Raw genomic sequence first — 26,086 nt, 5'->3', positions numbered from 1 at the left:
TCCTCAACTCAGAGCCCCATCAAGCCTGATCTTGAATGCCTCCAGGGATGGAGCCTTCACCACTTCCCTGGGCAACCTGTTCCAGCATTCCACCTCCGTCACAGTAAAGAACTTCTTACTAATGTCCAGGCTACTTTGCCCGAGTTTAAAACCATTGCTCCTTGTTGTGGTGCTACATGGCCTTGTAAAAAGTTCCTCCCCAGCTTTCTTGCATCCCCCCTTCAAGTACTGGAAGGCCACTCTAAGTTCTCTCCCTGGAGCCTTCTCTTCTCCAGGTGGAACAAGTGGAACTCTCTCATCCTGTCTTCATAAGAGAGGTGCTCCAGCCTCAGTCTGTTTAAAGGTTAGAACAGAGATGGGTTCTGCAAGTTAGCTTTGGCAGTGTCACAGTATCACAGTATAACTTAGGTTGGAAAGGACCTCGAGGATCATCGAGTCCAACATACCAACACAGACCCCATGACTAGACCATGGCACCAAGTGCCACAAGTGCCACAGTGGATCCTGAAGAAAGCATGAGACGGGCATTAGATCAGCGCTGAAAGAGTCAGCCCTGTTCTATCTACACAGAAGGAAATTAAATGTTGCAGTGTTTCGCTTTCGTGTGTTCTGTTCATTCCTTTGAGGGAAGAAATGAAAGCCTGCATTCCTATCATGTTGTATTGTACAACTATAAACACGACTGAAATATTTTCAATGTGGTACGAAGGTGACACGCATTACAAAAGCCTGAGATAAGAAGCTACGAATCTCGTGCAGCACACAGAGTGTATGAATATGCAATAAATAGCATACTGCATTGGAAGACCTCTCCTACACTCTCAGTATTTTCAGAAATGCAGAAAAAAAACCAGTCCTTTTGGCTTGATGTGGGCTTTGCAACACATTGCTGTGACTACCATCCTTTTGTGGTAGGGAAAACACCTTGTTAATTGGCTTCGTAAGTCGTGAATGTATTTCACGCATTCCTTGTACACATAACTGGATTATACATTCTAATTGGCAAATGTAACTGAATAATGCAAAATTATTTTAGTCCTAAAGATTGATTGCCCAGGAACACATATTTGCTAATGGGCTAATAACGTGTTCAGAATTCCCTGCCATCTCTGTGGCCAATTACAGCTAATTAACACCACCCTAATTTCCCATCCAGAATGTCCAATGTTCGGAGTAAATTGATAGTGATTTAGCCAGTCACCTAAAGGCCAGACTAAATCAAACTTAATGAAACCTCACCAGGTCTGCAAAACCCCAAACTATCCAGAAAATAACCTAACTGCACATATGGAACACACAGGTAGCACAATGAGCTTGCCATTTTATCCTGAGTGGTTAAAAAATAGTAATAAAGAAGAACAGGCTCTTTTTTATGGATAATTCATTTTTGCTCAGCCATAAAGAGCCTTTTTAGAGACCTGCAGCAAAGGCATCTCTCTGTGGAGGTAATACCTGTGACTGCCAGGAATGGGGAGCTAACAGGGCATGGAGGGACATTGCTCTCAGCACCACAAGAAGCAGCCGGGATTCCAGTCAGATGTTCTCTTTAATGTTTTCTTGTGGGTCTTTTTTTCCCCTTTTTAAGTTAATGCCAAAACATTTAGTGGAATTCTTGGGGGGGTTTCCTACAACAGCTTCTGACTAACACAGTCTGAAGTCACCATTTCCCTGTCATAGCTTGTAGCCACAGAAAGCTTTTGGCTGGCCCTGTGTATTCAGAATGATAGACCTATTCATATTCTCCAGCATGGGAAAACAATCAAAGAAATCATCAGGAACCATAAATTCACATGAGCCTCTACATTTTGCAGGAAAAAACCTCTCACACACAAAGATAAAGAACCAGACTCCAAACAACTTCTACTGAAAAATTGACAGATGGACTTTTTTTTCCCACCCACTGTCTCTTGCTTGATAAAACTCTAAGGTGCAAAACCTGATAGGTGCAGTGTTTTGTTTCATCACTAAAAGAAGCAGAAGTCAGCAAAATACAGCTATTCCACTGGGTTTCTTTCTTCTTCTTCTTTTGAGATAAATTAGGATTATATGAATCCATTATTCTCCTGGAATGCCAACACACTGCAGTCATTCTGTTAGGCTCATGTTCACTGGAAACTTCTAAGACCTTCAAAAAGAAGAGTGCACTTACGAATACTCTTGTATTTTATGATAATACATCCAGCATTAAAACTGATACTACCTTTGCACTTGTTCAGGAAAAAGAGTGAACTTCTGGCTTAGTTTAAAGCATTAGCAAACTTAATGGAATATATCATTTTAACACCTGGTGAGAAGGTGCTTCACACTCTCACCAAATTGAAACAATTAGGAGAAGTTTTGCATGCATGCTGAAACCTAGAGAAATCTCCCACACAATGAAGGAGTGGGATGTAAAAAAAGAGGTGTGCTCACCTTGGAACTAATCAAAACAGTTCTATAGCCTTTTACAATACAATTTTTACTGTATTTACAGGTGTCAGTCCAGAGCATGAGCAAACAGCTTACTCATCTCAAAGTTCATCATGAAACTGAATGGTATAAGGTTTCCATAAATGTACCCCAAACTTACAAAACATTCCTTTACACTCTCTTTCATAATTATAAAAATGAAAGGATGTAAACCAAATTTCAGTTTTTAGGAGGGCTGCCCAGATGAGATCTTGTTTCCCATGTTTCATTCTGCAGCAAATCTCATAGCTGAGCTATAAATCCCTAGAAGATGAGTTTATACGGGAAAGAATGATGGTCTACAAAGTCCTGCAGTGCTGCAAGTATCATGTTCATCCCAAAAGGTCTGGCACATACAGGGTGATAAACTGTGATAGATCAAACTTTATGAGGTCATGAAGTTGAAAACATGAAATTTCAAAAGCTGATTCAATGAAGAGGGGAGGACCTAAGGAAAGAGAGAAGTCTTGCATACTCATATGCACTTCATGGGATACAAAACACAAACCAAATTTCCAGCCCATAATGGTATCTGGGAAATCTCTAATTATAAACAAAACCAACCAACCAAACAACCCAGTAATTCATTTCAGTACCAATTGCAGTAATGTCATTCTTTGGTTATTTGCTGCTGAGGAAACAAAAACAATTCAGCTAGCATCAACAATATGCATTATATTCTTTTCAGCAACAGAATATGTTTGTAACTTGTAAAACAAATACCTGTGCCTTATTTAACCATGGGTTTGCATTGCTCTGATTCATAATGGATTATCTCACACCTACAGCATATTGTTTCTCTTTTTAATGAACTCCAATTTCTGCTTCATAACAGCAGCCCCACAGAGATTAAATAACTCCTCACCTCACTCCTTAACTGCTTCCTTTAGTCAAGCGACAGCTGAGGATGATCGTGATTGCTAATGGTGTTTCTTCCTCTTTTTTTTATTGGACTTTCTGGGGTTCATCTTGTTGCCATCCACTCTAGCCACCTATTCACAACATTGTGATGATCCCTGTTTACCACCTGGTAAAGATGTTCTGCCTGCAGTGTTCTGAATTGCGTGTGGGTGCGCGCGGGCTGTGGAGTCTGATAACAAAGCATGGGCATGAGCAGCATGCCGGGACGCGGCAGCACCGCTTCTCTGCTAACCCCAGCACCGCTTCCTGCTAACCCCAACTCTGGCTGGCTGGGCCTCAAAGATCAGTGCAATAGCCTCCTCCTGACTTTCACATCATGCTTGAAATAGAGCTGTCAGCAAAGAGACACCCTCAGGCAGGAGATTGCCGGGAAATTGTGGCAAGCTGAGACAAGACTCATTTTACCCTCGTCTATGCCCTTTAGAAATGCCATTGTACAGCTATTTAACAGCATTGCCTTTTTTAATCTGAAGTTAAGATCTGTGCTCTTCGTCAGAGAAGTGAATCCTTGGTAGGAGAAGAAAAATAAAGCTTCAAATTACTTTTGATAAAATGTCTGGCTGTTTCAGAAAGTGCCACCTAATGAGGGTCTGTTCCATCGAACCAGAAGCCTTTCAGCTGATATCAAATCAAGTCACAGAAACTGCATGGAAAGCTCATCCTAAACTTACAATCAAAAGTATCTTGATATTTTGTGGCAAGTAGACTCTAGTTATGGGTACTTTGTTCTGATTTTGTCCACTTTCAGGTGGGCTTTTCTCTGTGGACTTGACCTCAATATAATTATCTAAGGCTGATGTTAGAAAGAGGGAGAGAGAAGACTTCGACTACAGACTGCAGTTGTCATATTTAAGATTTAAATACCTTTAAAATGGGAATTACTGAGTAATGCTAAGTCTGTGGGTTGCTTTTGTTGGGTTATCTTTGGCCTTGTTTTAGTACTTACAATTCAATATACTTATAATTCAAAATCAAATGATCATTTTTATGCTTGTAACTCAGTGCTACCCACCAGAGTTTGTCATGAAGCTTAGAGCTGTAAACATTACAAAAATATTTATGTATGAAATGGGAAGGAAAAAAACCTTGAGGGCACTTGGGCTGATAAACTGGAATGTTATTAATGGAAGACTTCATGTGTATATCAAGATTTTTATGTTAGATACTGCTCTTTAGAAGACTACAGAGTGGAAACAAACTACTACTAATCCTTAAAAGTATATAAACTTTCAAGTGAAAAATGAAGGTCTCTATATTTATAAGAGACTATTGTACTAAAACTAGGATAAGTTTTATTATCACAAACTAGTGTTAGGATTTTCTATTTTATCAAACATGACAGAAATCCTCTGTCTTCATCATCTGTACCTTGTCACTATTAATGAATCAGATTATATCTCACAGATACACCAGATAATTACCGTCATTTGTAATTTAATTGCTTTCAATTCACTGGAGTCAAAATATGTAATTGATGAAAATCCAACAATTACTAAGTAATTCACTGCACTTCATTAAAAGAAAAAAAAAAAGCCACCAAGTTTGAAATAGGTTGAACTCTGAGTATGTATTTAACTATTTGACAAGCAAAAAAAACCAGAAAGATTGATAGGAGATTACATTCCTGACAGAGTTATTAAGACTGGAATAATGACTGAAGTGATTTGCGCAGATAAATCAATTAGTCACTTTTTGTTGTGCACTTCATAGGAATAAAGGACACAGACCATGAAACGTAGCCAGATTTGCTTGAGGCGCCACAACAAACCATGCCATGGGAGTAATCAATTCCTATTTCCAAAAGCCACTGGTCCAGAACCCATCAGCAGGGCTGGTTTTTCCTTTTTACAAAGGTTTCTTCTGTTGGCCAAATACCACAATTTTGCTGAAGGTGAAGTGGGTTTTTCGCGTTATGAAAACTGTCTTCTCTCCCAAGACAAGTACCAAATGCTGACTGATGGATATTCGAAGTCTGTCTCTAGTTGATTTCGCAGCCCTGAGTGAAATGTGAGTTATTAATTATCGATAAAAAGATGGATTCTGTTTTGAAAAAAAACAATTGGAGTCAAAACTGTGAGTCAAGGAAAGTTCAAAGCTAAAGAAATCACTTGGTCAGAATTCTTGTTCCCACTTTTTGAACCGAATTACCTTTTCTGTGCCAATAATGCTGGAGAGCTAAAAAGCATTGTAGCCATTTAACTTTGACGGAATGATGAAAAACAGTTATAAAATACATAGGAGTTTTCTGAAGTGTTTAACACCTACAACACATCTGAATTATTTCTTAAAGACCCTTTTCGACCAAATTTGCATATTTTTAGTGAAGAAAACCCAAACAAGCTTCTGATTTCTCTTGCAGATACCTGCAAAAGGTAGCAAACATTCTCCATCTAAACTCAGTTAAGTTTTCATACACTAAGGTTTTGTTGAAAGGAAGTATCAGAGTATCACAGTATCACCAAGGTTGGAAGAGATCTCAAAGCTCATGGAGTCCAACCTGTCAACACAGACCTCATGACTAGACCATGGCACCAAGTATACAAAGTCCTTCAATTTCGCTGTGATTCTTTTTCTGTCACCTTTAACCATTCCAAATTTCAGCAGAAATTTCTGGAATGAAAATTTTTAAGTTCCCAATAAAAACAAAAAGTAAAAGGCAAAACTCTGATGTATTCTCATAGCAGTGAAAGTGCCAGCACAAGCTGAGCTGAACTTTTACTGAACTGAAAGAACATCTCTTCCACCATACCAAGGAATAAAGGACCATAACAAAATGAAATGTCATAGCAAAGCATTGTTGATGGTAAAAGTGCTGCTCTAGAATGCAAGTAATTTATCAAGGTGAATAGTCATGTTGACCTGGAATTAATTATGAATGCAAAGTTACAAATCTAAGTGTAGGATGACAAGAATAGTTTAAATATGGAAGAACACCACTAATAGGATCCATGTCATCCACCTCAGCCATAGGAAAAAGAAGTGTGACATCCACAGTAATTTTTTAGACCTCCTTTCCATCATAGTCAATGGAAAGGGTTGGATGTCTTTGGAAATAAATTCATACAGCCCTAGGAAAGGTGTCAGAGGAAAGTGAGAGACTTGCCTTCTGAAGGTCACAATATGTCTTTCTGCACTAGCTTTTGAAGGAGTCTAGAAACCACCAGGGATTCAACATCTGGCTTTCAGGTACAATTGGCTAGACAGGATGATCTGAACTTGGCTGTGATTAAATGAAATTACATACTGTTGACAAATTTGGTTTTGATATTGCATGTTTCATGCCTGAGCTTAACCTGCTGTGCAGCCATTCACTTCCTCTCCCTTTCTTCCTCCATTTTCCTTTGATGGCCATTTGGTATTTTTCTATTGCATTATCTAAAAGGAACAATTGGCTCAGTCCCTGTTTACAAGTTGAGCAAAAGGCAGAACTTCACAGTCTGTATCTATCTGAGGAATACTCTGAATTTATAAAGGCTCTTCACAGTTTTAATTCAAGATCCTGCCCCTTCTACTCCCAGCACAATATATCATATATGACATGTCATATATGAAGTACAGTTTATGGTTACAGATTAGTTACAAATGATACATTGCATACTATATAACATATGCTAGCAGGGGAAGTGTGGTAGTTTTAGGTCTCAACCCCCCACAAGAAGTATACTGGGAGCTTAGTTTTAAAATAATTTGTGTTCTAAGGCCTGTCAAGAAATAAAAACTCAGACCAAGGGGTGTTAATTCAGTCTGAATGAGTTGAATCCAAGACTGCTCTGAAACAGTTTTTCATGCTGCACCCTTGCTAAACATCTGTAAATTAAAAAATAATAGTAATAATTCAAAATAAAACATAATATCAGCTCAAACTTTGCTGTGCAAATCAGCATTCTCTTGGCCTCTTGAAGCAAGAGTATGCAAATCCTCTGGAAATGGTTCTCTTTCTTCACATGTGTGTGAGGAAAATGACATCTTTCCCTCTCCTTGTTACTACCTGAATTGCTGTGACTCCTTTGTTTCTCGTGTGTTTTGTTCTATGAGGGAAAGAACGTGCTGTGGTCCAAGCTGTCATGACAGCTAAAAGCATGGATTTGATCAGTAGCACCTCAGCATTACCTGGTGTGGTGTTCTCAGCATTTACAACACAGAGTTATGCTTAGCTCTGCTTTTGAAAAATGTAGGAAATCAAGGAGAGGTCAAACAGAAGATCTACACCCAAGGAGACAGGCCTGTGCCTGCCAGGCCTGTGGCACTTGCATCAGACCTCACATGGATCTCATAGTATCTGTATATAAAATATAATTTTGTCCATACCAATAAGTGTCCTTTCCACAGCCCCAAACTGGTTTTTCTAAACTCTTTATGTTAAAGAGGATTTTGTAACTTGGATCTAGTGTAGACGTGACTGGAGAATTTTGCCTCTGGACACTTAGTTTCTAATCCCTTTTCATAGCTTGGTATGAAGATGTTGAGAATTAAAGACCAGGATATGACGTTGAGGGCTATGATTCATCAGCAAAGATGGCTTGCCTTGGGGTGGTTGGAATAATTTCCTCTGCTCTTGATCTTGTTCTTCTCTGAGCATTTCCCTTGCCTGCCCAGGGGGGACAGCTCTGCTACCTGTGAAGTAGTTCTTGAAGTTCTAGTTGATAGACCAGTATATTAAAATAAATTGACACCAATTTTTGTTTAGTTTACAGCTGTAGTCCTTGCAGCTCTGAAAGCCTGTGGCTGTAAAAGCAACTGAGCCACCCCTAAGAAACCAGTGAGTGAAGAGTAGGTGGATAGCCAGAGTGGCAATCAAAGCAGCTGTCCAAAGTTAAACCATCCCTGCTTGTGAATCAGAACCTCAGTTATGCTAAGACCCCTCTGGCCATGTCCATTCTATTAGTCCACTTGGACTCCTCAGCACCTCTAGGTTAGAATAAAGTGCAAATGACATCAGGGCTGAGGTTACAGATGTATTTTTAAATAGCCTAAATGTAGACATACACTGTCCTGGTAAAGACTTGAGAAGAACATCTGTGGCAAATTAGTTGAAAAAAAAAATGAAATCTCTACATGTCAATGCAGGAGGCTAATGCAAATAACAAATGCCATATGATAAACCATATCAGAACTGTTCCCTGTTATACTACTCAATCTTTCTGAACACAAGAGCGCACACAATAGTACACTAAATGAAGACATCATGCATATTTCTTTGCAATTAGGCCATTTCCTCACGGCACTTAATTAAATTTATTTGATGTGCCTGATTGTTCAGTAGCATATATCCATATAATAGACTCATCAAGACAGGCACTAGCCAAAATAATTCTTTGGTCTACATTATTAATAAGCAGATGCGCAGTCATAGATAATCAGCCTGTTTCTTGTCTGTTTCAGATTAGTTAATTAGAAATAAAAGACATTATTTACTGGTACATCTATATCTCAGATAAAGTTATTGTATATTTCATTACAGCACTTTAGAAAATAGCTGTTCATATTGCTGCCTTCAAAGAAGTTGCTTCCAGCCTGCACCTTGCCTGTGTTTGTAACCCGCAAGACCTTGTGAGATCGTTTCTGATTACTGCTGAGATTTGGCTTTTGAGTCAGAACACTGCAACCAGAAGTAGTTCCAAAGAGACATGTGTTTCACTTCCTACTAAAATATTTGCATAGAGAATGATAGTGGTAAACAGAGATATGGTTCCTGCATTTGCAGGAGAGGTATTTCTATTGTAACTCCTAAGGACAAGGCCAGGCTGATGACTCAACTCGTATTTGTGGTATACCTTCGACTGTCTACATCTGTGGGAAAGATAGGGCAGTGGTAGAGTCTGCCATTTCAAGGGCAGAAACAGAGACTGAATGAGAGTTGTCCTTCTTCCTAAGCAGTGTTTGGTACAGATCTCCAGAAAATAAAGGTCAAAAGAAGTACTCTGTCAGAGGCTGGAAAGTTCCTCTGGTACACCATGCTGGCACGAATATGGTAGAGAGAATTATGGTGAAATCATAGCTGGAAAAGCCTTTAAGAGAATACTGGCACTGTCCAGTGATGGCTGCTCTCCCTGTGGGTGGGTACAGTAGGAAGCAGGCATCTCACTTCCATTAGAGGTCCCAAGAAGGTGAAGAACATTAAACTCCATGCCTTTCTTGTTTGTCAGCTTACTTACCTGCAGGAGCAGTTAAGACCAGAACTGGTTAAGTATACAGATGTGCACCAGTGCATGTGAAAGAAACTTGAGAATGTTAAGAGAAGCAGCAGATCCACAGGAGTACATGTTTGAATGTAGGTGTCTCTAGGTCACAATTTGGGTTTGCATCCCCCTTTACTCTGGACTCAGGTTTATTTTGGCCAGAGTATATACAGCTTGTTTCTTTCCATCCTTTGTGTACACTCCATGGGAATGATATGACTTGTCTGAGAGGTTAAGCCAGGGCTCGTCGATTTCCTTAGCTAGACTTGTGTAAAGGACAAGGCTCAAGGGGAGATGTGACATGCGAAGTGGGACACAGAGAGCAGTGAATCATAAACAGGCACCAAGAGTTAGAAGGAAAAAAAACAAACCAAACAAACCCCAAACAACTAGGCTGAAAGAAAGAGGTTATTTAAATATTAGGTAGAATCAAATCTGTATTTATATTTTGTCCAAGTCAGGACTTGGAGTGCAGTATCTGACTAAATTATCCACCAGGTCGTTAATCACTCTGTGAACAGCAAGTACAGTAGGATGCAGTTTATACCAGTCTTACACAGGGAGGAGAGCTGTCCTCTTGAATAATAAAAATTAACATTCACCATCTTTGTTTCTGTTAAAGGAGGTAGCATAATTAGTGCTGTATAAAATGAAGGTTAACTTTAATCACTGAAGGAGTATCTCTTTCAAATTGCTTTTGTTTTAAACTCTGCACTCAGGAAGATCTGTTAACAAGCTCAGCACAGAACCACTGAGAATCATTCATGAGACATTGGAAGAATCCACTGATTGGCTCTATGGCTTTATTTCTTTACTGTCTGACTTCGTATGGAGTGATGATGATGATGACAGTGATGAAGGTATTTGTAATGTAAAGTCTTCTGTACCTGCTCTAACTGCTGTTTTACAGGCATTATGTTGGCTTGCTTGGTTTTTAACCTGGCAGACAAGAAGGTCAAACAAAATGAAAAGTGGATGCTGCTGCTAATAAAGCATCCACTGGCTATTCCAATCAGTAAATTGGTCTCTTTGTTAGCTTTCATCTAGTGTTTAATGTACCATTACACAAAAGCTGTCAGAATTAAATATTACCATTAGTACATCTTCAAGTAAAGAGCACTAATTTATACCAGACTTCAAAGCCACGACCAAAATATGCATCCGGATATTGCTTCAGAGAACAGCAGTAGCTATTTTCTTTTAATCAGCAAGAATCTAAAGAACTCTGATAAATATACAGGATAGACCAAGAATCTTAGGACGCTTTTTGTTTGATATATTGATGACAAGACAATATACTGCAAACAATCGACAACATAAAAGCCGAAGAGAATGTAGCATTTTGGCTGAACTAAGGGGATTCTGGATTGCATGTTGCAAATGATTCGGTTTACTAGGTATTATTGTTCTGCTATCATAGTAGTATTCTTCATCTGAAATCACCCAATAAGTGTGAGTAAATTGCATTTCAAGTTTGGAAATAGCCATCCTTCTGCTATCAAAAAAATAGTAGCTCCCTGTTATGAGCAGAGCAGTAGTGGATCCTCGCGTCACATTGTATTGGTCATTTTGACAAGCGATGGGTGGAAGAGTGACATCTCCATTTCATGGTAGTTTACTTTATATTCTATTTGGCTATACTGGAACTTAATTAAAAAGCAACTTGTGCTGAAACTGGCTTCTACCCATTTGTTCATCAGCTTGACACGTTAGCAAACGTCTACCTTTTAAATGCGTGCACGAGCTTTTCGTATTAGTGCTGTATGTGAATACCAATAGACAGGCTGCCACATATGAGTCTGTGAACTGGGCATCCAGTTCCAAAACATGATTTGCAACTAGCAGAAAGTCAGTCATACAGTTGAGAAACAGAAAAGGAGAAATAAGGAGAGCTTCCTAATGCGCGAACAGTGTGCAAATTTATCGTTTCACAGCTCCCAAAGTGCCTGCAAACTTTCAAATACTTGAGTGGATAAATGTTAATACAAATAGGAAAAGCCATAAAATATTTGGCATACAAGAATTCAAGATCTGAATGCTCACTAAGCACTTGCAAACCTCAGCCTTCGGTCCAGGTGGAATTTCATCAGCATCTAGCAGGGGTGTGAAAAAGCAGTAGACAAGTTAGTGCTCTGTGTCATCAAAAGTAAGTGCATGGGAGCTCCGTGCCCCTGGTTGCTGCAGCCAGTGCTGCTGAGCCTGCACACTCACTGCTGTCATTCAGTCTAACTCCTTTAAATTCCATGTCCTTCATGGAGGTGAAATAACTCACTGAAGCAATCAATTGCTCAAAGTTCCATTGGAATTTAGTATGCCTTGGATTTCACTGGGAGCATTGCTAGATTTACAACCTTCCTTACCTGCGTGCACATTTTATCAGTTGGAGCCAAAATGGATCCGCTGGGCCTCTCCTTAAAATATGGAAACATGCATAAAATCAAGCAAACTGTAAATTTTAGTCACCAGTTAACATGCAGAAGCACAAACACAGATTTGGACGTTTCCTTGGTTACTACAGCACGTTGAATTTATCTACCCTACACACAGGAAAACCTCTATGGTGAGAGAGAGATATTATGAAAAATCAAAAATCTCTTGCTAGAGTGCTTGCTGCTTAGCATATACAAAAAATTGACTTTTTAAATCATTATTTTAATTGAAATGAGCTAACATGAGAAAAACTGTCTGTTGGGTTTTGCTTTTGCTTTTGATCCTTTGCCTTTGGTTGTTTGTTTTGGTTTTGTCATCGTTTGGGTTTGTGTTGTTGGGTTTTTTTCACGATGCTATCTGTTCTCTGATGTTTATTCTTTTCTTTTGCTCTAGGTGAAGTGGAACCTGCCCTGAAAAAAGGTTGGTCAGTTGCCTGACTAGAGAGGGCAAAGGTTTTCCAAACATTTTAAGGATGAACTAGTGTATTTGTGATAGAGATTCTGGCATTAGTTGCATGCCAGTCTGCTAACCTTGTTGTGTTGTGGATTAACAAACTCATTAGATAAGAAACTTGAGTGATAATGTTTACTGTACTCTTTGCTGCCTTGTGAGACTTCTTGGTTGTTTCCTTATTAACCAGAAAAACTGAAAATCAGGATCTTAGGTAGTGATTCAGGATCTCAGGTAGTGATACCAGGATCTCAGGTAGTGATAGGACTAGGGGGAATGGAATGAAGCTGGAGGTGGGGAGATTCAGGCTGGATGTGAGGAGGAGGTTCTTCACCATGAGAGTGGTGAAACCCTGGAATGTGTTGTCCAGGGAGGTGGTCGAGGCCCCGTCCCTGGGGTGTTTAAGAGCAGGCTGGATGAGGCTCTGTCCAGCCTGATCTAATGTGGGGTGTCCCTGCCCATGGCAGGGGGTTTGAAACTAGCTGATCCTTGTGGTCCCTTCCAACCCTGAATGAAACTATGAAACTATGAAACTATGAAAATGTTCATTACAAAAAATAGAGTTACAGAAATTATATCTGGAGCCTTGCCCTGCATGTGGGATTCCAATTCATTGCCATATGAGTTATGTCTATGCCTGGAGAGAAATACTTAGAAATAACAGTATAGAAAGGGTATTATTTAAGGATAAATAATGGTGAGGTGTTGTAAAAGCATTTTACCTTCTGCCAGTGCAGAACCCTAAATAAGGATGGCTTCTGAGTCTTCTGATGAAAATTAGTTAGCCCTGAATTTTTAAAGCAGACAAGTGAAGCAAGTAGGATTTATCACACAAATCTTTTCAGACATTAACATTGTTATGCTGAAACATAAAACTTAAACTCAACTCCTATTAAATCAAAATGAAAGTGCAGAAGAAGGCTTGAGATACTGGTGATAGGATGCAAAGCCTTTCAAAACCAGGGTGTGTTTTTTTTTTCCTCCAAATTGAGCACAGCTTGATAGTAACAAGATGTGCAACCAGCCTCTATCATCAGAATTCGGTATCCATCAAATCCTCAAAAGGTAAATTCCCTAATTGAAGAATCTATCACCCCAGCTGGTGCTGAGATTACAATCCAGTTTTCTCTGAAGATAATTGGAACTGGATCAGGCTTCTATTTAATGACACTTTCCCCCCCCCCCCCCCCCCCAGTCTTGATAGGGCATCCAAGGAATTAATAGACCTGAAGACCAGGGCCATTCATCTTTCTATGGGTGATCCTTCATGTCAGGACTAAAGAAAAGTTGCAGACAGTGCAGGGAAACATTCCATCTCTTTACTCCCTCAGTAAAAATCATAAAAGTTTCAGCATTGCCCTGTCACTTCTCCCAAACAGAGAAATGCATTGTGAATTTTACAGTGGGTGCAAAGAGCCTTAAGCTGTTGGGTAGGGATGATGAGTACAGGGGTGGAAGCTGTCTACTCATCATGGGTCAGTGTAGCTAACCAGATGGGGTATAACATGGAAATAATTCACTGCTAGGAAGGCTTCATGCATTAAAACATTATGGAGAACACCATGCTCAGCGCTGCAGTGCCTACTTTGGAAATCAGTGACACTCATGCCTTACACTTTGCTTTGGGACACTAGAATGTAGAAAAATAATTCAGAGAAGCCATCAAAATAAGATGGAAACTGCTTAAATTAGTCAGTTGGAAGTGATGAGATGCTTGTTCAGATCTAAAAGCCTTCCATCCAAGGAACTGAGCATCTAAGTGTGAACTTGCAATGTTTTCCTCAGTATTCAAAGCTCACAGCCCTGCTCTGGAGATAAACACCTAAAAAACTCTAGTTTTGGTGTGAAGAAAGTGGACAAGGAGCTGGTGATTCCTCTGGAGCTGGTCACTTAAAGATCAAATCAGTCACACAGGTGTGAAAAGCCCCAGTTTCAAACATGCTTCATCTGCCTTCTCAGAAAAAGAGATTTTGAGTGGGCTTTTCCTCTTCCTGGATGTGTGCTCAAGATATTTCCCTTTGTCATTCAAAGGACAAAGAGTTTCATCCTTGTTCCTCTGCAGAAAGGTGTTTCTTGACTAGTACTGATGAAGAAAGTATTCTAATTCCCTTTCTGGGTATAACCTTAAGCTTTCACATAGCAAGATCCTCAAGCAACTTGTTATCATTTCCAGGTGAATAGAGGAAGTCTGTATTCATCCTGGCAGCTAGGACCTTGGTTATACTTGATTTTGTCACCTTTTATTCTAGGCTACAGAAATACAACATACGTGTCCTGAAGCCGCCAGTATCTTAGAAACGCCAGTGCAGAGTATTGGGTGAGTCTGCTCAGGTACAGGCAGCTCTGAGCTCTCTCTTTGCAGACTTCTCTTAAAACTGGGTAAACATCATGGAGCTAAATTGCTTGGGGTCTAAGCCTACACAGAATTGTTCTGAGAGCTCTGTAATAAAGTCTAGTGAACAGATTTTCTGCTTAGACACAGTGACATTCACTTCCAGGGTTAAAGATCATGAGTGCAGGAGGCAAAGGCTAAGACGAGCTCATGCAGGTAGCACTCTCACAAACATCACAATCTGTTCCTCTGAGCACAAGGTGCAGATGTCTTTGGGAAGCTTTTCCTAACTAATGCGTGCTGTCATATCTATAGACCAGGAGGAATTGCTCCAGCCGAAAAACATTCTAAACCAAACCAGGCCATTGCCTCTGTGAGTTTCCCCATGTAACTCCTGCAAGGATGCCCAGTTGTGCAAATGAAGTTGGAGACTTTTGGGGTATCCAAATGTTAGAATAGAATAGAATAGAATAGAATAGAATAGAATAGAATAGAATAGAATAGAATAGAATAGAATAGACCAGGTTGGAAGAGACCTTCAAGATCATCTCGTCCAACCTATTGGTAGTTAGATCTACAAAATCAGAACCAAATCTGTAGCTTATGGAGCCTTCTCTGATTTCATATAAAGGACTATTTCTGCATCAAATTCCCTTTCACTCCATGCAGTATCGTTATTTCTAGCTTTGTGAATGCTCTTTCTTTATATGGCTCTTCTGCTTGTGGGATTTGGGAATACTAAACACAAACACAGCCCAGTGAGATTGTGCAGTAAACCACTGCTGTCTCCAGAAGATTAATAGGTTGACTTTTTGCATGTATTTACAGGAAACTTCTCTTAAATTCCACTCTGGCAATGTACATTATAGTTCCTGTGCCTGGTTTTTAAGTGTTTGGATTGGATCTATCCCGCAGTTTATTATGGTATTCTGGAGCTGAGAGTTGTTCAAAAGTCTCCATTGCTATTTTTTGGTGCATGGAAAAACCTTCACTCTTCTGATTTGCTGCCTAGCAGGTTTTATGAAGTCTGAACTGTTAGAACAAAATTTACTTTATAACAGAATATAGGCATTGCAGGGGAGGGGGGAAAGATAAGCATCAAACAAAAATAAACCCCAAAGAAGATTGCTGCTCCCACAAGATAATTAGATTCTGGGGGGGTAAAAAAAATCAAGGGGAGTGGGAAGGACACTGTGTAGTAATGAAATAAAAGTGTAATGATAATTACAGACTCAAAGCAAGCAAAGATCGAGTTCCTAGAAATGTAAATTGAAAGGCAAGATAATAAAAGTACAAGTAATGACAATGCCCCTGCACATGCAACAGGACTAATATCACTTTCAGAATCCTCCACCAAAGATGAAAATGCCTCTCAAGTGCCCTTTTTTTGTTGCAAATATTTTTTGTCAGCCCAAGACTTATCATTAGTATTTATCTTTAATAATTAGAAGTGAATGAACATTTGATATTGTCCAGGAGAAATAAAAAAACCAACAGAGTATTCTTCAGTGGAGGTGGTAAAAGATTATTCTACAGAGGACTTTGCAGCCTTTAACAAAGCATATTCTCAACATGCTCAAGCTGCAGAGCATTTTCACAAAAGATATTGAGAAGCCTAATAACACTTTCTTGCAGGCTTAATATGTTTTGGGCTTCATTTCTTTCCAGAACAATGGTTATGACTGGCAATCTTACTCATCTTTTCAGGGTTAGTTTAACCTTTAGAGATAAATTCAATTATTTGACAGCTGTATGTTTTCTCCTATTTTGATCCTTTCCTACTAGGAATTATTGTTATAGAAAGAGAGAGAATTTTTTTTGGCAGGGGGGGCAGGGTGAGTGGCTGTATATTACTGACATCTGTTGTGAGTTTGTCCAAGAGCTGAGAAACCTGATGCACAAAATTGGAAGTCCTTGTTGCTGCCCAAGAGAGAGTGGTGCAAATGTCTCCAGAATGATATAAGAACTGTGCAAAATTTAGTGATAATTTCATAGAATCATAGAATCAACAGGGTTGGGAAAGACCTCAAAGATCATCAAGTCTAACCTGTCACCCAACACCTCATGACTACTAAACAATGGCACCAAGTGCCACATCCAATCCCTTCTTGAACACCTCCAGGGACAGTGACTCCACCACCTCCCTGGGCAGCACATTCCAATGGCTAACAACTCTCTCTGTGAAGAACTTCCTCCTCACCTCCAGCCTAAACTTCCCCTGGTGCAGCTTGAGACTGTGTCCTCTTGTTCTGGTGCTGGTTGCCCAAGAGTTCTCCATACTCTAGACATTTCCCAGTCCAGGACACCCTGAGCTATGGTGTCACTGAACTCAACAGGGACACAATTCTTGTGAGGCTGTAATCCATCCAGTGCTTTCCACAAACGCAAGGATACACACAGCATGTACTTTAACGGGAGCAAAACAGCCATGGCAGTAAGATGACGGCACAAGTTAGGTCCCATAACAAGACTTTGAAGAAGACTTTTTGTTGTTTTGTTTAGTTTAGTTTAGTTTAGTTTAGTTTAGTTTAGTTTAGTTTAGTTTAGTTTAGTCTTGTTTTGTTTAGTTTTGTTTAGTTTTGTTTTGTTTTGTTTTCCAAAAGTGATTAGTGATTCCAGAAGTTAGTTACACTCATCTGTTAACTCAAAGAAGTCCTATGTACATTAGGAGGCTTAACTTTTAACTCATTATCATCAAACAACCACCTTTTTTCCACACTGGGAAAATACTATGCAGGATTCAGGTGAATAAACAAGGCTGACTAGTGCCACTAGAGACACCACATGGTATTTCAGATGTAACATGGGACTGGCAGAAATTACACAAGATCTATGGGAGAAGTGCTCATTTATAGGACAGCTGATGACTATCGGGGCACCTTATGGTGTTCACAAAGCCCTCAGCTTCCTGTAGAGATTCAGGACCTTGTACTTGACCTTGCTGAACCTCATGAACTGCTTTTGTTGTACAGTAACAAATCAGGCAAAACAAACAAGTGGGTTTTCTGGAGTTAATATGTTCAGGAAACAGCTTACAGCCAAACCCCAAAATGGCAATGTACTAGAGAGAAGAAATTCAGAATACCCTGGATGCAACCTGAAAACTGTGTTGCAGGTGTGGTTGATATATGTGTTTCTTAGAAATTAATTATGCAGTTCCATTCATCCCTAAAGTATATATCTATTTGTACTGGTAATGCCTTCAGAATTCAGTTTCTTTTATGTTGCCATATGGTAATGTTCACTTTTCTGTGTATGAGTTGTTATTATAGATCTCTCTAAAAGGCTTTCACTGTCTCCCTAGGCTACACTTTACTACAAAGCATTTTGCATATCTTTGTGTAAAGTACACCCTGTGTTAAAAGATGAAAATCATTGATTGATTCAGTTCTCAGATGTTAAACTGCTTTTGCAGATATGTACTTTCTGCAGTTTGCATTTTTTGTGGCATCCATTCCTCTTATTAATGTTCTTTTAACAATCTCATCTTGTTTTACTTACTCTGATCAATACAGTAATAGCATATCCACTATTAAAATAGCATTTCATAAGGTAAAGAAAATATTTTCCATATTATCTCGATGAAAAAAAATAGAAAATATCCACCACTAGGGAACAGGGAGGTTCAATCATAATTCTTTTATCTATTAAAGAATAGTGATTTGGTGATTTTTTCCTTTTAATCCAAATTTGCCAGCTGTCTGTTAAAAGATACAGAGAGAACTTTGACCCACAAGGCCAGTAGGAATCCTGGGCAGAAGTGCAACAGTCCAGAGGTTTGCAGCTGTTTAAGCTGTCCTGTTAAATCAGGAAAAAAAAGCACTGAAGTGAAGCTATCCATGTTACCTTAGGGGAAATCCTCCTGTGTGCCCCATTTATAGAGCACTGAGGTGGTTCTCACTCTGAGAGGAGGGGAATGTTTAGGCAGATGCCTCCTCAGCTGGGAGCCTGCTGTGACTGAGGCTGAGCAAATGCCTGGCCTGGGAAATGAGAGGGTCTTCCAAAAATCAGTTCATAGAATCACTGAATCATAGACTCATAGGATTCATTAGGTTGTAAGGCACCTCTAAAGGCTGTCTAGTTCAACCTCCCTGCAGTCAGCAAGGTAGATAAGGTTGCCCAGAGCCCCATTAATCCTAACCTTGAAGGTCTCCAGGAATGGAACTTAAACCACCTCCCTGGGCAATCTGTTCCTGTGATCCACCTCCTTCATAGTAAAGAATTTCTTCCTGTTGTCCAATCTAAACCTAACCTGCTCTAGTTTCAAACCACTGCCCCTTGGTCTAGTGCTATAACCCCTGTAAACAGTCCCTCCCTCAGTTTTCTTGTAGCCCCCTTCAAGTACTGGAAGGCTGCTATATGGTCTCCCCAGAGCCTTCTCTTCTCCAAGATGAACAGCCCCAGCTCTCCTAGTTTGTCTTTGTAGGAGAGATGCTCCAGCCCTCTGATCATTTCCATAACCAAGCCTGTGTCCATGTGTTGAGTGCCCTAGAACTGGACAGAGCAAAAATTAATCCCAAAGCACCAAAACTGTGGCTCCTCCATGTTCCTGAGTGGAACTCAGAGCTCCTCACAGCTACTGCTGTGCCAAGGAGAGGATATAGCAAGGGAAGCCCCACACTTATGACCCCCAGAAACAGTATGTCTCCTGCATGCCAAACCTCAAGAAAAACAATCTACTTGATCTGGGAGTGATTGAATTTATAGGGATATATATTTGTAACTAATACTTCATGATAGGATCTGCAGAGTAGGCATTTTTTAAAGCTGAGCAGAAGAGCTGTGGTTAGTCTTGTGATTTCTATTTTTTTCCTCCTTTCACCAAAAAAAAAATGCTTATTGAAAAGGCTTGGATGGGAAAAGATTTCTTGGATGCTAATCAAGATGTGAGATTTTATCTATTATTCTAGATATCATTTTGCTCTATGTAGGCCTGCAGGTTTGGTCTGCATTTTTTCCTGCATAAAATTGCATTAAAATTAAATGATAAAATTGTTTATGGAAAAGATAAATTAAAACCAGTCCAGTAACATCTTTGGAGGCTGGAGTCTGTACAGAGAAACTTGTCAAGGCAATTTTACTTTCCACAGAAAGAAGAGGAAAACCTGGATTTGATCACATGGCTCTCTCTCTGATTTGTTGGGTTTGGGGTTTTTGTGGTGATTTTCTGTGTTGTTTTTTGTCCAAGTGCAATTGGCATTCCTTTTACATTTTAGAACCAAGGTTACAGAACTACAGCCCGGGAATGAAATAAAAAACAAGACAAAACAAAGCAGTCTTAACATATTTATAAGCTTGCAATAATAGTGACAGGCAACCAGCACCAAAGCAAGAGGACACAGTCTCAAGATATGCCAGGGGAAGTTTAGGCTGGAGGTGAGGAGAAAGTTCTTCCCAGAGAGAGTTGTTAGCCATTGGAATGTGCTGCCCAGGGAGGTGGTGGAGTCACTATCCCTGGAGGTGTTCAAGACGGGATTGGAGGTGGCACTTGGTGCCATGGTTTAGTAGTCATGAGGTCTTGGGTGAGAGGTTGGATTTGATGATCTTTGAGGTCTCTTCCAACCTTAGTGATTCTGTGACTTTTAATGTAATAAAATGTTTAAGGCTGAAGAGCTTTCACTATCTTCCACTTTTCAACCTTTTAAAAGCCAACTCATTAAAAGTTGTTCATATATACCAGTCTGTGTATGGTCTTCCTGAAGGATGCCAATGCTACATAGAGGATAGTTAGTCAAAGATAATTTAAAGTTCCTTACTGCCCTTAAAAACCTTTATGGTAAGATTTTGCTTTTCTGCTGCAAATGGATACCTTACCAGAGGAGAACAAGAAAGACCCCACAAACCAAACCAAATCCAACCCACCCCCAAAAATAAATTAACACACCCCCCCCCCGCAACAAACCACAACTAAAAACCCCCAAAGGAACCCCTAGAAACTCAACAAGGCTTTAGAAAGAAAATAAAGAGTTGTGCACTGTGTTAAGTTCCATTTGACTGGGCAAACTGAGGCTTTCAAGAAGAAATTAGCCACAACCATTCCTTTTTTCCCCTCTCTTTTCCTTGTGGCTGATACACTGAAACTTCTCAGTTTATCTCAAAGAAACAAATCTTATGAGATGTATATAACAGCTCCCATGTTTACAGCTGATACTTCAGGCTTGGGGATTTCTATCAAACATTCTGTCTGATCTCAGCTTTTCAGGAAAAATCAATATATCCCTAAAAGATAATTTTGTATTGAAAGGGTGTTTTGGGATTAAATTTTTGGGCAGCCCTGACAGATATTAAAAATTGCCTAAACATATGAAAACCCAAAGGAAAGGTCCCAATGACTGTGTGATCAAACTGTTTTAATGAGCACATAGTAATCCAGTGATACATTTCTGGGATTCTGGTGCTGAGATTCCACTCACCATTAATTGCTAAACCTATTTTATTCCTCAGCAAATAGGATGCTATTTCAAACTATGGCAAAATAAGCGCATGCATAATTGTCTTTAATGTAATGAGAAAAGGAGGAGCGGGATAAATCCCATTTAGAAAGTTGGAGGCTATGAAAGAGTGCCTTACAATAAGGCCTTTAAAGAGGATGTGATGTTTTGTTTTTAGGAGAATAACATGCACAGCATTCTGAAAATGCCTTCTTTGCAACGCAGCTCCCTCTCTGCATAATCTTGCAAAAGTAAGATTAACAAAAAACCCCACCCTGAAATCAAAGAACTCTTTAACATGAGGAAAATTATGTCAGCAGGTCATCTACAGTGAATTCCTATTATATTGAAGCTCTAATAATGTAGAAACAATTGAATGCCTGTTGAACTGGGTTTAACTGATGTTTGTGCTGTTCTGGCCATGCTGAATTCCTGCATTTTTGAGGGAACATAAAGCTTGCTTGTGTGCTGTGTGCTACTCAGCATGGACAAATTGTCCTGAAATATTGGGCCATATTCTTTGTGTTTCTGATAGCTGTTTAGTAATGCCAGGCAAAGTATCAAGTGGAATGAATAAAGGCAGCTAAGGTGAAGTAGTTGAGCTTTGCTGGATAGGTTTAGGACCAATCAACCTCACTTCACAGCAACATTTATAGTTGAGAACAGCATGCTGTTTTGGGTGAATGTACACCAAAGCAGAGGGTCTGCACCAAGAAGAATGAGAAATAATTTTCCATGACCTCTGCCAAAAGCAGTCTTATGCAGCAAATGAAAGAGATGCTGTGTAATTCTGTGAAATACAAAAGAAGAAAGATAAGAAAAAAGAACCCTCTGACCTGTAAAAGAACATTCCAAACTGTACTTTTGATTTCTAATGAGATGGATAAACGATTTTGAAACCATACTTAAGAGGCACTGCAGCCTGGTGCATCACACAGTGGATGAGCACACAGACTGCTCAGCATTTGCTCCAGGAAGAGGCAATTAATCTCCTGTCATATTTTCAGGAAAGATCTTCTGACATATGACTTCAGGAGAAGTCGTTCTGTACCTCAAGCTGAAGTTGCTAGGAGTCCTCAGAACAGGGCAAGACCCAAGAAAACACTGGGGACAAGGCTGTGCTGCTAGCAGGCTAGTAGGGAAGTCACTTGAATTAGTCATATGTGTCACTCCAACACTGAATGGTGGTGGTAAAACCCTTCTGTTACAGGCTTTGGTTCTTCAATATATGCACAATACACTACTTTAATTCCCCAGTTAAATATTTCCTGTTGGTTTTGTTGTTTGGGCTATTTCTTTTTGTTCTTCCCTGTGTTTCTTCTGCTGTGAAATTTGTTTTCTTTCCTCTAAATGATGTATTAGTAGTTAGCTGGAAGTTGCTCTAATGCACAAGTTACTTTATTTTCCTCCTAGCCCCACAAGGATAACTGTCACCCTCACCAGCTGGTACTATCTAGATTAAAAATAGACATCAGCTGCACAATTGCAAATTTCTCCTGAGGATACCAGCAGCAAGAGAGTTGACTACAATTCTTCATACAGACAGCTTCTAGAAACACATTAGAAATGACATCCCTCTCATCTTCTAAAGCTCTTAACACCACTCACTGTTGCCTTGCCCTCAGTATCTATTTCCACCAACTCTTCAGGATAATCAGCTGCCTGCTACCAATTAGACTTGATAAACTAGCAAGGATACAGCCCCATTAAATTGCTGGCAATAGCTGTAAGGGTTTTAACTTCTCAAAAGCAAATTATTAACCTCTGGTTCACCAGGACTCTGAGTAGGACTCACTTTCCTTTTCAGACTTAGATACTTACAAGAGAAAGAATGTTAAAGCACTGTTACCTGTAAGAGTAACTGGCAAAGTGTACTTAGAAAGAACCACATATTATCATTTCAGGTGAAATTCCATCTGTTCAGTTATACCTTTCAAACAGTACATACATTAAACTTGCATTCCATCCACTCCTGTATTTAAGTAGAAGCAGGATGGCTTTAAGCATGAGGGAAAAATATTCAGTGTCAGAGATCAGAATTAAACTCCCAGGTCTTTACCTGACTTTGATCCACTTTGAGTAAAGCGTTCTTGTCTTTCAGATAGGAGCAATAACCTTTTCCTCACTTTGCCTCTTATATAGTTTTCAATTTTTATTTGATTTTGGATATATTTCATCCATAAGATGGAAACTTATCAGAGGGTGAGGTTCAGGAGATGCTTCAGCAATGCTGGATTGCTACTCCCTGCATCAGCCTCCAATGAAGCAAGATGCTGGGCTGTGCTTTCCCACTAAGAGAAGAAATGTACCTCTCATAGTGTTTGAACTCCTGTGTTACAGAAGTGAGATATGTGGTAACTCCATGTGGAACCTGAAGCATTTTAGGCATTATCATAATACAATACAATTAAAATAGCCAAGAATAATGCTATTCATTTTGTCACATTAAAAAAGGAGGTAACACAAAATAAAACCCAGAAACACAAGAGCAGACAAAGAAGGGAATTAGGTTTCAGGAATCCAGAGAATCTCCTTATGGTGCTGAGGGACATGGTTTAGCACCAGAGTTGATAGCTAATGGTTGGACCTTATGATCTTAAAGGTCACTTTGTAGTGCACAGGCAGTGCTGGGCTATCATTAGACAACATGAACTGGTGTTAATGCAAATTAGCTGAGGAAGCCAGTGCCCAAACTGCATGTTCAGCAGGGATTTTCAGTACAGCTGCCTGCAGTACTTATCCTCAGCTGATCACGAGGGCCTGCTTTGGGTCAACAGTAAATAGAGATATCAGCCTGCTAACAATATCATCAGATATATCTCCTGTCAGCATCTTGGGATGATCAGTGAGGACACTACCAGCTTCCCATCTTGGGGTTATTTAATGTAATCACCCTGCATGTTCCGAATATCTGCACAAGACCCAAGGTCTAGAGAAGTCACTGTCAAGAAGTAGCCATACTTAAGGAAATTAAATACTTATCCCAAGAAATGCAAGGGGATATGGTGTGATAAGTGAAGAAAACAAACAATGAAATACAGCTTTTAAAAGACACACTCCCTTACAATAATTTAATAAACCATGCTGTCATCTTCTAAAGAATCAGGATGGTTGCCGTGGTGACAAAGATTATCCTTGCTGCTGGTTGATTTTGTCATCCTTCTAAACATGAATTCATAATATTTAGGATTTATTAACAATGTGTCATACTGATAGAGATAAATTACATACTTTAAACTGGCCATGAAAGTCTTCTATGATATTATAGCTGCTTTGTCAACTCAGCAATAAGATGTGATGTGATTACTCGAAAGTTAAAGCTATTTGTCATAAAAGATGATGCAGAGAGTATCAAAACTCTCAGAACAGGATAAAAAAAACCCTTCAACAGTCTAATGTGTTTCCTTGTTTTAAATATTTTGGACTTAGCAAAGAGTCACTCTTTTGCTGCCTTGTAAATTGATCCACATCAATATACGCTGAGATTAGATTTATTTGTGCTGGGGAAATTTGGGTTGTAATATATCAGAATTTATCTGCTCCAGGCTACAATTTTCTTATGATGCTTCAGACTGTAATGGAGAGCTTGTGAGGAGACCTTAATGATGGCACACTTGGCTGTATATAAAAACACATAGACACGTATACATGCGTTATGAAGATGAATCTCGCTTCAAGAAATTTATGGGGTTTGTGATATGTGGAATCCTAATTGTAGTAGCAAGCTAGCTGAGATTCTCAGTGTACAGAGCTGTCTAGAAGGTGTCTTTTTGTGCACCTTACTGGAGGATTTCTGTCAAGTTAGCTTCAGGGCTGATACAACTCGAGGCTAATTTACAGGGCCAGCTCTACAGTTGTTGCTCCAGACATATTTTCCAGTCAAACTCGCAGTAAGAAATTCCCTAAAACCCCAACCATTTTAAACCAAACTTATTTTTCAAGTAACAAAAGTTAGTGCTTATTTTTTTTTTCCAGAAAAAAAGAGGCCTTTTATTCCTGTAGTGACACACATTATAGATGGCAGGAACTCAGTGGAGCTGAGCAAACAAGGAGTAGTGTCTGTGTAGATGACTCTGCCTGAAGAATGATTTATCACTTTGTGGGCCATACTCACCTCTGTGGGTAGGATGACCTCTTGAGCTGGGTGAAGTGTCTCTGCAGTATGTTGCAATGCAGAGGAAGTGACTCAGCTTTCTTTAAGTCAGGATTTGGAGGCAGTCTGGCACAGTGGCCCAGAGAACTGCTCAGGTGTGCTCAGAATAAAGGAGCAATCCTTCTTGCCTTGCACATTGCTGAAACTTAACTTAGGTAACTTAGTAGTTAGGTAACTGAGTAGTTTAGGTAAATTAGTAGTTACCTAAAATACTTTACTTATCTTTTTAATCAGAACAGGTTGGGAAAGTTTGAAAATTCAGTGAGTGGATTCTGTCACCTAATATGAAAATTAATAAAGAAAAAAATCCCCACATCATTTCAGAAAGAAAAATAATCCAGGCTCAGCTGAAATACAGCAAATCAATAGGGCATGATTTCTTCCTAATCACAACCTCTGAGGTCTACAGAACAATAAATGAACTACACAGTTCAAGTCTGCAAAGAACAAGATGAAAACTAAATAAAAAGTCCTTTTAGCTTAATGACATTGTGTAATTAGCTTAATTATGCTGCCATACATTAGTGGCTAACAGTGATATGCATTTTGGCCTTTGCTACCCTTTATCTTGGTGAAATAATGTTCTCTCTATCTGCAGACAGCATAGCCTGATGTCATAGAATAGTTATGTTTCTCACAAACCAGACACAATCATTATTTCAGATGGCAAGTACTACCCCATAAATCATTCTGCATTTATTTTCAAGGACCTATGCAAAATCAGAGTTGGGAAGGGAAAATA

The 26,086-nt window shown here is 39.4% G+C and overlaps 1 protein-coding gene across 9 annotated transcripts in view; it reads left to right on the top strand.

Annotated features, from left to right (window-relative positions):
* TRDN (triadin) overlaps positions 1 to 26,086 on the top strand; it is a 236,471-nt gene that overhangs the window by 42,421 nt on the left and 167,964 nt on the right. For 8 of the 9 annotated variants that reach the window (XM_068162336.1, XM_068162339.1, XM_068162333.1 and 5 more), the window contains 3 exons: positions 3,437 to 3,478; positions 10,268 to 10,408; positions 12,372 to 12,398. In XM_068162336.1, coding sequence (XP_068018437.1) covers positions 3,437 to 3,478; positions 10,268 to 10,408; positions 12,372 to 12,398 — 210 coding nt within the window. The remainder of the gene's footprint in view (positions 1 to 3,436; positions 3,479 to 10,267; positions 10,409 to 12,371; positions 12,399 to 26,086) is intronic. The other variant, XM_068162338.1, reaches the window with a different exon arrangement.

The sequence above is a fragment of the Melanerpes formicivorus genome, unplaced genomic scaffold (genome assembly GCF_026170545.1).
Source record: "Melanerpes formicivorus ecotype bairdi unplaced genomic scaffold, bMelFor1.0.p_v2 SCAF_63, whole genome shotgun sequence".
Classification (NCBI taxonomy): Eukaryota; Metazoa; Chordata; class Aves; order Piciformes; family Picidae; genus Melanerpes; species Melanerpes formicivorus.
This window is presented reverse-complemented; position numbering and strand designations above follow the sequence as displayed.